Consider the following 12,769-nt stretch of genomic DNA (forward strand, 5'->3'; position numbering starts at 1 on the left):
GTGAACAACGACCTGATAGGTTGAGGACAGTGTAGACAAAAAAAACTTACTGGGTGACAGGCACTTGAAAGGTTAATCAGATTAAAACAGCCCACACCAGGATCCCTGGGTGGCGCAGCAGTTTAGCGCCTGCCTTTGGCCCAGGGTGTGATCCTGAAGACCTGGGATCAAATCCCACGTTGGGCTCCCGGTGCATGGAGCCTGCTTCTCCCTCTGCCTCTCTCTCTCTGTGTGACTATCATAAATAAGTAAAAATTTTAAAAAATATATTAAAAAAAAAACAGCCCACACCAAAGAGCCTTTAAAAACCCCTAGATTTAAACACCAAAATGGCAACCCTCTCAGGTCCCCTCCTTCTTTGGGAGCTCTGTACTATTGCTCAAAAAACTTTGCTGCCCACCACTCTTCATTCTTCTAGGCGGTGTGATCAAGAACAGGAAGAAATCCTACAGCATAGTGTCCTGCTGAGCAGACACTGGTTCAGTGGGTAGCTGAACCCACAAGAGGCCACAAGGACAAGGGGAGGGGAAGAGTCAAAGGAAACAGAGTGGCCAGGACAGTAGGTGCCACATATCTGAGGAGGGTGTGGGATCCATAAGGCCTGAGCACCTGAGCTGTGCCGAGGGCTCTGTGAGGCCCTTCACACAGTTGATTCAGTTTGGTAGGACAGATGATGGCATCCCCAAAGATGAAGCCACTGCGCCCCTTCCTCCCAGTGCACTTTAGGTTAATAAGCATGCTGACTCAGGCAGCCAGGATGCAGCAGGAGGGGTCTCCTTGAAGGAATGGACATTCCTAGAGTACACTTGCAGAGAAACTTTAAGAGTCTTCATGTTGAAGATCAGAAACCCAAGGGTTTCCCTCAGGGAAGTGGGAATGCCAGGCAGAAAAGACACTTGCCCTGCCTGGGAGCCAAGCTGCCTCCCTCTGAGGGTGTCGGCAGGGAGCAGCCTCCACTCCCAAACCCCTGAGTGCAAGGGCAGTGTGCAGAGCTGCAAGACGGGCCAATTCTCACATCTGCCAACCACAGACCATATAGATGTTTTGCTATGTAAATAGAGGCCTCCTCAAACTAGCAATCAGTGGATTGAGGATTTGAAGCCAGTTTTAAAGTCCACACTGCCTCCATTAAAAGGGAAAAGACACAGTTCATGTTCCTAAATGTTGGATTTCCAAGGTGTGTCGCAGCCCTTAACCAAGGATGTTTTTTTTCTAAGATTTTTATTTTTAAGTCATCTCTATATCCAACCTGAGGCTCAAATCTCTAATCCTGAGCTCAAGAGTGACATGCTCTACCAAATGAGCCAGCCAAGAGCCCCCACGGATCTCTTCATTAAAGGTTCATCAGCCTCCCTTCGTTTCCATTAGCTCCCTTCCTTCGCCTCCCGCGGAAGGCCCAAGCCCCGCCCCTTGGAGGCGGGGTATGCCGCCCCTCCCCGAGCAAACATGGCGGGGGCTGACGTCACAAGGGGGACGGAATCCTGGGGCGGGCGCTCCAGCTGCGGCCCGCTAGTGCTGACGCGTATTGGCGGCCCTGCGCCTGCGCACGGCGAGCGCGGGCTAGGCGCGCGTGCGCACTGCGCGACAGCCTGAACTGGTTGGTGGGGGTGGGGGCGGAGATACCGATCCCTGAGTGTCGTTTTGGCAAGTCTCTGGGTTGGAGTTTTGGCAACTCCGAGGGGTGTGAGAGAGGAGCTGGGGATCCTCCTGGCGGCCACGGGACCAGGTTAAATAGCGGCCGGGACAGTGGTCGAAAGCTGGGCGCGGCATGTCCCTGGTGCCGCGGTGCTTAGAGTGAAGCGCGTGGCGATCAGGATGGGCCGGCGCCGGGCGCCAGAGCTGTACCGGGCCCCGTTCCCGTTGTACGCGCTTCAGGTCGACCCCAGCACGGGGCTGCTCATTGCTGCAGGAGGAGGAGGCGCTGCCAAGACGGGCATAAAGAATGGCGTGGTGAGAGCTCAGGGTCACGGGGGCCGGGTCACGCCATGGGCGATGGTGGTAGGTGGTCTCGCGGATGGCCGCGCCTCGAGCTTCAGACCTTGCCCCTCCCCGGTGGGAAGCCCGGGATTTTCCGGCGCCTCAGCGCGAATTTCAGCTGAGAACTTACCAGGAACTCCAAAGTTAGACTAAAAACAGTACACAGCGCCTCTTAAGCAGGAACTTAGGGTTCACCTGAACCTCAGGAGCAGCTCCAGGGGCCATCTCCTGATCTTTTCTGGAGAGGCCGCAAAGACTTGTCCCGCTGCTCTCCAGCAGCGGCAAGAGTGCTGCCTTTTGCCTTTAGGCTAGGTTTCCTCACTCCTCTGAGGGTCACTCTATTATTTTGTAAACTGGAGGTATTAATCCCCACCCTGCCTGCTGTACAAATTTGTGCGGTTTGAAAGAAAAGGGAAAGAAGCAAGCAGGCTGGAAAAAACGTCTTAAAGTAGAAAGTGTGGTAACCAAAGGGGTAGGGCTTTAGACTATAGGATGTAAGCTCGTCCTTGGCAAACTTGAGGTGCTCTCTGGGCAGCCCTGAACTTTGTTCATCCTGGTTCCCTCTTCCACAGCACTTTCTACAGCTAGAGCAGATTAATGGGCGCCTTAGTGCCTCCTTGCTACACTCCCATGACACAGAGACACGGGCTACCATGAATTTGGCTCTGGCTGGTAACATCCTTGCTGCAGGGCAGGATGCCCACTGCCAGCTCCTGCGCTTCCAGACCCATCAGCAGAAGGGCAAAACCAAGGTAGAGAAGGCAGGTGAGAAGCTCCCTCATTAGCTTTGGGGAAAGGATTGAATGCATAAGGTCATTTACTTTGGTTTCTAAAAAAGTGGGGCTGGAAGTGGGTTATGGTAGCAGGCAAGAAGCTGGATGTTCACTACTAGGGAAGGGGTTGGTACTACTTACTATAGGAGCCTGGAACCTGGCAGGCTCTTTTTATTGCAGGTTCCAAGGAGCAGGGGCCTCGACAGAGGAAGGGGGCAGCCCCAGTAGAGAAGAAGCCTGGAGCTGAAACCCACCAGGAGGGGATAGAGCTGAGCGTAGAGAATTTGAAAGCCGTGCAGACAGACTTCAGCCCTGATCCGTTTCAGAAAGTTGTATGCTTCAACCACGATAACACACTGCTTGCCACTGGAGGGACAGATGGCTACGTTCGTATCTGGAAGGTGTGGTTTTGGGGATTAGGGAATCAGTGGTTGGTACCAGCAAGGCCAGAATTGTGAGAAACTGAACATGGGTTCTGGGAAACAATGTGAGCAAAGCCTGCACTGAGTGGCAGAAAAAAGGAGGGGTGGGGGATGCTTGCACTCTTACCAGATACCTGGTGTAACCATGGTGATGGTTTGGCTGCAGGTACCCAGCCTAGAGAAAGTTCTGGAGTTCAGAGCCCACGAAGGAGAGATTGAGGACCTGGCTTTGGGGCCTGATGGCAAGGTGAGGAAGTGAGAAGGTGGAGAAAGTAGGGGATTATGCTGCTTGTCCCATAAGTGGATCCCCTAACTGTCCATCCTTGGAATCTTGATTCCTGACTAGTTGGTAACTGTGGGCTGGGACCTTAAGGCCTCCGTGTGGCAGAAGGATCAGCTGGTGACACAGCTGCACTGGCAAGAGAATGGACCCACCTTTTCTAACACGCCTTACCGCTACCAGGCCTGCAGGTGTGAGACCCCAGAGGGTAGCTAAAAGAGGCACAGCCTAGATGTGGTGGGGGAGTGGAAAAAGACTGGGGGGAAGCTGGGAAGGATTGTAGCCTTGGTGGCTTGGCAGGGGACAGGAGGGCACAAACCTCTGGGAAGGGCTGGGCTGGCCCTGGGAGCTGAACAGCTTCTCCCCCGGCCCCCAGGTTTGGGCACGTTCCAGACCAACCTACCAGGCTGCGACTCTTCACGGTACAGATTCCCCACAAGCGTCTGCGCCAGCCCCCACCCTGCTACCTCACAGCCTGGGATGGCTCCACCTTTTTGCCCCTTCGCACCAAGTCCTGTGGTCATGAAGTCATCTCCTGCCTTAGTGTCAGGTGTGAGACAGTGGTGGCTTGACCGGTTGCGGGGTGCCTGGGGGAGCTCGGGAAGGTGTCTGGTCTGAGGCTCTGAAGACCACCCTTCGTGAATGTTGCCGCACAGGCCTCCAGAACAGTGAACACTTTATTGTTTGTTGCAGTGAATCAGGCACCTTCCTAGGCCTGGGCACAGTCACCGGCTCTGTTGCCATCTACATAGCTTTCTCTCTCCAGGTAATGGGTAGAGGTGGTCATGGCCCTGAGGGCTCTTTGGGGTGGGGACTGTAGGCCTGCTTCAATCTAAGCAGGAAGGAGACCCAACTCATAGGGGGAAAGCCATCTGAGGATAGGGAGCATGTTTTCCAGAAGGAATGTTTCCAGCTGGGCCTTCCCTCATTAGTTCTTCTGTCTCCAGCGCCTCTACTATGTGAGGGAAGCTCATGGCATTGTCGTGACGGATGTGGCCTTTCTACCTGAGAAGGGTCGTGGTCCCGAGCTCCTTGGGTTCCATGAAACTGCCCTGTTCTCTGTAGCTGTGGATAGTCGTTGCCAGCTGCATCTGCTGCCCTCACGGAGTGAGTCTTTGGAGTGGGGGGTACCACCCTACCTCTAGCTGCAGCAAAACTTGCTCCTGGAGAATGGGCTGCTTGTTTGCAGCCATCTGCCCCCTTCTTGAGTGGTCCTGTTCTTAGGGTTGTGAAGCCCCTTTACTTGCTGACTTCTTTCCTTACCCTCCTGCAGGGAGTGTTCCTGTGTGGTTGCTGCTCCTGCTCTGTGTCGGGCTTATTGTTATGACCATCCTGCTGCTTCAGAGTGTCTTTCCAGGTTTTCTTTAGCCTTTCTGCTCCTAGAGAATCAGGAGCCTGGACACTGCCACCTTCTAGACCAGAGTGGAGGTCTGGACCCCATTGCTTACTCCACCTGGGTCCCCAGTTGGGGTTGCTTCTGATGATACCGATGGGCACTGCCTGCCCTGCCCAGTGAAAACTTGGCTGTGGCCCTGTGTGACTCTGAATCCTGGGAACCATTCATTCTTCATCCATGGATCGACCCAGGACAGTGGTGTCTGAAGCCCAGACCACACTCCCTGCATCCTTCCCTCTAACAGAGGCTCCAGAGCTTGTCCTTTCTCCAGAAACATGTGAAGATGCCCAAGAACCCAGAAGTACTGCTGTCCATCACTTGTTCTTTACATGAGCCCCTGGTGTTTGCTGGGGCAGGCCCTGGCCTAGGACTTGCAATCTGGGAAGGAAGGAGCAAAAGGAAGACTCAAGCAATAATCTCTGGGTCCAGCTGGTAACTCTGAACCAGCTAGGCTTACATATACGAGAAGTTCCTGGATGGTCTACTCTAGCTTTGAGGAAAGGGAAAATGAACGTCAGCCCATTCTTCAGGAAAAGTTGATATTTAATAAATAAGTGAAGACGGAATTAAGACCCCATTGGTACTCCTGTTAGCTCTTGCCTCCCTCAGAGCATGAGAGATCCCTGAGTTTGAGCAGCTCCACTGGATGCTGGAAGATGGCTTTGGCATACTGATGCAAGAGACGGTTCATGTAGCAGTGTTGCCAGGGGAACAGCCCTTCCAGGAAGCCAATGTGGCCACCCCGGGCTGTGATAAGCAGTGCGACATGGGGAGAGTGTTGGGCAGCCTGTAGCGGAAGGGCTTGGGGAGAGGTTGGAGAGGAGGTCAGGAACCCTGACCTTTCCTGAGAGCCCAGGCTCTCTCCATTTGTACCTCATGGCCCGTTTTCCCCAGGGCCTATAAAACATCCAGATTCAGGGTGCTCACCATGGACTGGGGAGAAGGGGTCATCAGCTGCATTGAGACAGAGCACAGGTGTCTGGATGGCATCTACCTTGGTTCTCGGGCTTGCTGTTTGGTAGTAGGTAACACAGTCTTGATATCCAAAGGCCACAGTTGTGTAGCGCTCATCGAACTGGCGGATTGTGCGGGCCTGCCCGTGGTAGAGAGTGGGGTAGGCTAGGATGAGGATAGGCAGTAAGAAGATCTTGAACATTTTTGGGCATGGGGTAGTGGTTAAAAGACTATACCTGTAGCACGAAGTCTACGTTCACCACCTTTTCCATCACCTTTCTATTTCTGCAAAAGAGTTCATAGAGGTTTGACTCTCCTGGACCTGACCCTGTCTTATCTCATGAGTGAGCAAGCCCAGATAGAGAACTGACCTGAGCATTGGGAGAACCTGGTATGTCTGCCATCCCACCCTGTCTGCTGCCTCTTCCCACTTGCCAAACCCTACCGGTTCACAATGTGGCAGAGCTCAGTAGTGAGGCGCTGATTGAAGAGCAGTGAGTTGAGTGGGGTCTCCAGGGAGCGAGTGGTCTCAGAGGAATCCCAGCATGCAGATAGAGTCAGTGCCGCCACTAGCCCAGAAGCCTGCCCTGTTTGTGCCAGGTGATTCAGCACTAGTATCCTGAAGGATGGACCAGGGGCCATGAAAGGGGTTTGCATTAGTGAGTGGGGACAGAGGCGAGGGGAGAGGACATGGAGGAGGAAACAAGACTGGGCCTTCAGGTCAAGCCCAGGCAAACTTTACCCTCCAAGAGAGATGCCCACAGCCAACAGTGGAGCTCGGGGGTAGTGGTGCTTTATGTGTTTCACAACTATCTCCAGATCTTCAGTATTGCCAGCAGAAAAGGCCCTGTGGGTCTGAGGCAAACCAGATCATTGGGTAGGGAGGGGGGCCCTGGCCAGAAGGCAGAAAGATGGAAGGGTTCAAGTGATGGAAGGGACATGGAAGAAAGATAGGTAGGTAGAGCCCCAGGACCAAGGATCTCCTAAGGGAGTGGGGTGAAGGGCTATGATGAGGAAGGAGGGTACTCACCAGCAGTTCTTCCCCACGGCAGCCCCGGTTATTAAATACAACAGCTCTGTGGCACACACAGGTACATCTCAGCGAAACCCTCCCTAGAAATCCCGCTCCCTTTCTGGTAGCCTTCAGAAAGACCCCAGTCAGAAGGTGCCCTTCATAGAGTGCCTTCTCCCCACAGGTATCAGGGTCTTCATTGACCTCCCCATTACAAGTTCTCAGACACCACCCACTTCCTCTGGACTTGGCCCCTTCTTACCTATAGCCATCCCTCAGAGCTTGGTTAACTAGTTGCAAGATATAGGAGTCCTGGCTACTGCCTGTGATACCAGGAAGCAGTAATACAATGGGCTGGGTAGTAGGGTCAGGGCCCTGACTCCTGTCGTGCTGGCAAGCCCAGTCTAGCAGGAACTGGCCTCCATCTGGAGTTTGGAGGACTTCACTGTGGTTTTGGAGAAAAGGGCACACAAAGATACTATTAGGGACACTATGTACTTCAAAAAGTTTACCTCTCTTCCCCCACAACTCCCAGACCTTCCCACTGGCATCCTTTGAGATTATACATTATGCAAGACATTAAGACCATAACGAAATGTGGGGCACCTGGGTGACTCAAATCGGTTAAATGTCTGCCTTTAGGTCAAGTCATGATCCCAGGGTCCTGGGATTGAGTCCCAAGCCCCAGGTCGAGCCCCAAGCCTGCTGAGCAGGGAGCCTGCTTCTCCCTCTGCCCCTTCCTGTGCTTGTGCTTTCTCTAAAGTAAGTAAATAAAAAATTAAAAGACCATAACAAAGTATAAGGGACATAAAAGATGAAATACTACCTCATGGTTGAGCAATTAAATAGCCCTTTCATACAGCCACTCTCATTGTTATTCCCAAAACACCAGGATAGATGGGGCAAAGATTACCTTCAATTTAAAAGAGATACACAGGATTCCCCTGTAGTTGCAGCCTCATGTTTATCCCTCAGTCCCTTCTTACCTCCAGTAAGCGACTGGAGGCTGAGGCTGCACTAAGACTCGGAAGATGGTTTGTAGCCGCCCCTCAAAACACCACAGCGTAGGGTAGAACATCTCCAGAGTGACTGGACAGTGTTGCTCCAGGAAGGCCAGAAACCAGGACCCAGTCACCAGCTGAGGCTTCTGCAACCACAACACAGTCAGCCTCACTCCCTGGTGTTTGCACGGCCAGTGAGGCACCCGATGCCAGAGTGACCCCTCTCTGGAGGCCAGCCTCTGGTGGTAAGAAATCTAGCAAACCTTGGTCAGAATGGCCAGGTCACTTCTGTGAATGTAGTCCAGCTAGAGCCCTGAGGAACAAGAGTTTGGAGTGCTACCTCCCCAGCCTGACTCTGAACAGACTCCGTAGCAGCTGACCAGTGCCGACTCCTGCTCAGCCTATCCATGCCCTAAACCCATTTTGGAAAGAGGAGATAATTGGAAAGAGCAGCTACCAGCTGACTCCCAAGTAGAAAGGGTTGGCATCCTGGTCAAAGGTTGAAGAAGTATAGCCCTCCCATTCATTCTGTGGCTTTTGCCCTGCAGTTGAATGATCCACACTGGCATTTTCCTAAGACTAGCTGTGGCCATGCTGGCTCCTGGTTTTAGCACCACGTATTGCCACATATTCTCATTCCCTATCACGTGCTCACTGCTGAAGGTCCTCTACCACAGGTCCTCATTTTCTTATTCATGGGACCCCTGTGGTTAGAGCATATTCCAAAGGAGGAATAGTCCCAATGGGAACAGATTTTTCTTTCATGCCAGCCAAAGGGAAGTGGCAGAGATAGAATGGCAGGGACAGACGTGTCAGTGGGGGGTTGGCCCTGACTTTCAGCCCCTCTGCTTGGTTCTTCTGGATGCACAAGTGAATGAGAGGGCCCAGCCACATAGGTTTATGAAAGAGGGGTATGCTGTAGAAAGCTAAAAGGCCTCAGCCTCAAGAAATAGAAATTGCATTTCTGTTGCAGGTCCTAAGGAACCTGGCTACCAGATTCCTATGTCTTCTGCAGTCTCAGTACTCAAAAAAGGCTAGGTAAATTATGAACTAGAGAGGCTAAGTTGGTAGTACAACTCTTGTAAGATGTGACTCATACCCTGCTCCTTAAGCCCTGGAATGATGAGGCTTGTGATTCATTGTGTGCTGTGTGCAGGTACGAGGCTTAGCCCAGCCTTATGAAATAGGATATTTTATAAATGAAGAAACTATGGCTCAGATTAAGTTGTTTGTCCAAAGTCACACAGCAAGCAAGAGGCAGAGCAGAATTCCCAATTACAGTGTTACCACCAATATTAGTAGGTAAAATTTGTTGAGGGCTCATGTTTCAAGCATTGTGCTAAGCACTTTACATGATTATATCCTGTGATTTTCTTTCTTTTTTTAAAAAAATATCTTATTTATTCATTCATAGAGACAGAGAGAGAGGCAGAGACACAGGCAGAGGGAGAAGCAGGCTCCATGCACAGAGCCTGACATGGGACTCAATCCAGGGTCTCCAGGATCACGCCCTGGGCTGCAGGCGGCACTAAACCGCTGCGCCAATGGGGCTACCCCTGTAATTTTCTTTCACAACAGCTTTTTGACATAGATCATGAGATCCCCTGTGGGAACAGGTTTGAATATTGAATAAGTTATCAAGGTCATGAAGCTTGCCAAAGACAGCAAGAGGTGTCAAATGGCAGAGGTGGGATTCAAACCCAGGTCTGACTGTAGCTTGTACTCTGTCACTGTACTATATTGCCAGGATTTTGAGTTGTTATCAGTTTATGGAATCCTTGATCAAACAGCTTAGCAGTGTAGAACAAATTAGGTCACAGATTAATTTCATTTTAGCTCTAGTAAGGAGTTTCTTGACTCATTCTTGAGAATTAGTAATATGCCACTGGTCTCTCTAGATGAATCCATACTAGTCCATTACCATTTTGGACAATCCAAACTCCTCAGGACTTTCAGAATGCACTTTTCCTGCATTTTAACCATAATTTTGGAAGTTAAGGAAGGGCTTGGAGTATAAAGAAGGGGCATACTTGACTTCTTTGTGGCTGGTTGCAAGCAAAGGAAAATGTTAAGGACAGCTCTGTCTGAAATGACCAACTTTCAAAATCAGGCATAGAAGGTAAGATTTATAGGGTACTATGAGGTTTGGATCTTTTGTTTCAGTAAGGCCAGCTTAATGTGAATGTAGAAAGCTCTGAAAATAGAGAAAAGTCTAGGTAACATTTAAATTCCCCATAGATCTTTTTTTTTTAAGGGTTTGGATCAATAGGTTTTCTATTGGACTCAGTTATCTAGAACAGTCTAATGAAGGTTAAGAGATGTAGATTTTTCTGGATATGTAAATTATGTATTTTATCTAAATTACAGAGAAAATTTCCCAAGGTCATCAAAATCAACCTCTTCAGACTTTCCCATCGTGCCGTATTTACATGGAGAGCCTAGAGATTAAAACAGGGTAGAATGACCAACAGGGTTTTCCATTAGTCCTGAGCTGGGCAAAGAACCTCCACCAGCCTTTAAGAGAAGCAGGACCCTACTAAGCCGATGGGGTGGTGGGAGTTACCCAGAACCACACAGGTCCCTGGTTCCTTTATTCAGTGAAGCTAGTGAGAAACTGGGCTAGACTGCCTTCTTAGAAGAGGAAAGCCTCTCCCTGACACCTCAGGATGCCTTCCACCCAGCCCTTCCCCAAATGTTTGGTCCCACATCATAGGGACCAACAGCCCTCCCGTGCCTGAAAGGCCCAACTGGCACGGGGAGCATATGGGATGCAGAGAATCTAGGCAGGCAAGAACCGACTCTCCGTTAGATGATCATAGCAAAGCAGAACCCTGCTGGAGCACGCGGCAGGGCTGGTGGTGGAATAGGGGCATCAAATTAAACCTGCTGCAGGACGCCCAATCGTGCTGCCTCCCACAAAGGGCTCGAGCAAGGGCCAGTCACCAGCTGAAGTCACCAGCCCGGAGCATCCTAAACCCGCCGGCCAGAGCTCTGAACCCGCACCCACCTGGGGCACACATCTCCAGTAATAGCCCAAGTAGAGGGTGGCGCCAAGGACTAAAAGCAGAGAGAAGGGCTCTGTCCAGGTGACATTCGGAGGGCTCTGGAAGGAGCTCGGCATCCTGGGCGGCTGGGTTCCGACTCCCAAGTTCTTGACTGGCCCCAGCGCCTGGCCCCGCGGGTCACACGCCATTGGACCGCCTGTGCGGGCCTGGTCCGGGCCCCGCCCACCGCCGCGGCGGGCGTGGCGAGGGCCGCTGCCGGGACCCCGCCGGACGCCGAGCCGAGCCGAGTCGAGTCACCTGCAAATGGCCACCGCGCCCGTCGCCGCCCGGGTCGCGCGCCCGCGCGCCTCCTGCTTCCGCCTCGCGGTCACCGGCGGTGCCGCCCCCTGCAAGGGCTGGCGGCCTCCCCCGCAGCCGCCATCTTGGTGGGAGGTGCCTCCGCGCCCCTCTCGAGCCCTGCCCGGCCGCGCGGCCTCGGCGGCCGCCTGCTCCGTCCCCAGCTACCCAGCCACTGGCTCACAGGACGCAGCCACACAGGGCAGCATTCCACACAGAGTCACACACGCAGGGGCACCCGGGTGGTTCAGTGGTTGAGCGACTGCCTTCACCTTAGGTCGTGTTCCCGGGGTCCTGGGATCAAGTCCTGCATCAGGCTGCCCGAAGGGAGCCTGCTTCTCCCTCTATGTCCCTGCCTCTCTGTCTCTCATTAGTAAATAAATAAAATCTTTTTTAAAAATCAACACAGGTTAGAGTCACTCACACAGTGTCATCCTACACTGTTCCATATAATCCCTGTCAAGTACAACATGTGTACTCATCACCCACTTTGTACCAGGCACTTGGGATACCCGGGGGTTGCTGTTCCCTGTCATCACTGGAATGTGGAAACAAATATGTAATCGAATAGAGCAGTGGTTCTCAAACTCGGTTGAAGATTAGAATCATCTGGAGTTTTATTTTTTATTTTTTATTTTTTATTTTTTTTCATCTGGAGTTTTAAAAACTCCCAGGGCCCAGGCCTCACACACACACCCCCACCATAGTTGGTCTGGCAGAGAAGCCTAGGAGTCAATAAAACAGGAGTTCTCTGGAAGATCCCAACATATAGTCAGGGTCGAATCCCTGCCATAGGGCAAGGGGCTAGGTAAGGGAAGTACAGCTGCAGTGGGAGCACTGAGGAGGGTGCCCAAACTCCCTGGGTCAGAGAAAGTGTACCCAGATGTTAGATGATGATACATTTAAGGTGAAATAAAAAAAAGGAGTAGAAGTTTCCCAGGCCATGGAGAGGTAGGGAGAGAATAGTTCCAGGAGCAGAAACGGCATAAGCAAAAGCCTGGATATAAGAGGCTTTTTTTTTTTTTTTTTTTAAGATTTTACTTATTTATTCATGAGAGACACACACAGAGAGGCAGAGACACAGGCAGAGGGAGAAGCAGGCTCCATGCAGGAGCCCGATGTGGGACTCCATCCCAGGATGCCAGGATCACAACCTGAGCCAAAGGCAGACGCTCAACTGCTGAGCCACCCAGGCATCCCTATAAGAGGCTTCTTAAAGGAACCAAAAGAAATCTGTTGTGTCTGGAGCATATGAGATGGTCAAGAATCAGGCTGTGAGCAGCTACATAAAGGAAGTTAGAATTTAAACTAGGAGTGGAGGAAAGCCACCAAAGCATTTTAAGAAAGAGTGGGCAATGTGGCCAGAATTGTATTTTCAGAAGAATCATTCAGGCAGTATGGAGAATGGTTGGAGGAGGATGAGAATGGAAACAGGCCAGTTAGGCCTTTTAGAGAAATTTGGTATGGCAGACGGCTGCCTAGACTAGAGGAAGTTCTAAAGAGGAGTGAAGATCTTTAAGATCGGAGGCAAGATTGATAGGACTCGGTGGTGGGTTGGATGTCAGAGGAGAAGGAGAAGTCGTGAAGGCCTCCCAGGTTTCTGACTGTATGAC

The 12,769-nt window shown here is 51.7% G+C and overlaps 2 protein-coding genes across 5 annotated transcripts; one reads left to right on the plus strand and one right to left on the minus strand.

Annotated features, from left to right (window-relative positions):
- Window positions 1–266: 266 nt before the first annotated feature.
- On the plus strand, window positions 267–5,414 carry PREB (prolactin regulatory element binding). Of its 2 annotated transcripts, XM_041756803.1 has the most exons (9): window positions 751–1,950; window positions 2,550–2,742; window positions 2,931–3,151; window positions 3,339–3,419; window positions 3,519–3,643; window positions 3,829–4,002; window positions 4,146–4,218; window positions 4,400–4,559; window positions 4,726–5,414. In XM_041756803.1, the coding sequence occupies exons 1-9, from the start codon at window positions 1,816–1,818 to the stop codon at window positions 4,818–4,820; spliced, it is 1,257 nt and encodes a 418-aa protein (XP_041612737.1). In that variant the 5' UTR covers window positions 751–1,815; the 3' UTR covers window positions 4,821–5,414. The 2 variants fall into 2 exon arrangements, with proteins under 2 accessions (XP_041612738.1, XP_041612737.1); XM_041756804.1 differs by lacking the exon at window positions 4,400–4,559 and having other exon boundaries at window positions 267–1,950; window positions 4,726–4,779.
- ABHD1 (abhydrolase domain containing 1) lies at window positions 5,374–11,325 on the minus strand. Of its 3 annotated transcripts, none has more exons than XM_041756799.1 (9): window positions 10,823–11,313; window positions 7,801–7,961; window positions 7,077–7,259; window positions 6,833–6,878; window positions 6,545–6,657; window positions 6,248–6,421; window positions 6,039–6,087; window positions 5,776–5,941; window positions 5,374–5,649 (listed from the first exon to the last, which is right to left on the minus strand). In XM_041756799.1, the coding sequence occupies exons 1-9, from the start codon at window positions 11,006–11,008 to the stop codon at window positions 5,438–5,440; spliced, it is 1,290 nt and encodes a 429-aa protein (XP_041612733.1). In that variant the 5' UTR covers window positions 11,009–11,313; the 3' UTR covers window positions 5,374–5,437. The 3 variants fall into 3 exon arrangements, with proteins under 3 accessions (XP_041612733.1, XP_041612736.1, XP_041612734.1); XM_041756802.1 differs by lacking the exon at window positions 10,823–11,313 and adding an exon at window positions 8,079–8,346; XM_041756800.1 differs by lacking the exon at window positions 6,248–6,421 and having other exon boundaries at window positions 10,823–11,325.
- Between the last annotated feature and the right edge of the window lie 1,444 nt (window positions 11,326–12,769).

Source organism: Vulpes lagopus, chromosome 5 (assembly GCF_018345385.1).
Source record: "Vulpes lagopus strain Blue_001 chromosome 5, ASM1834538v1, whole genome shotgun sequence".
Classification (NCBI taxonomy): domain Eukaryota; kingdom Metazoa; phylum Chordata; class Mammalia; order Carnivora; family Canidae; genus Vulpes; species Vulpes lagopus.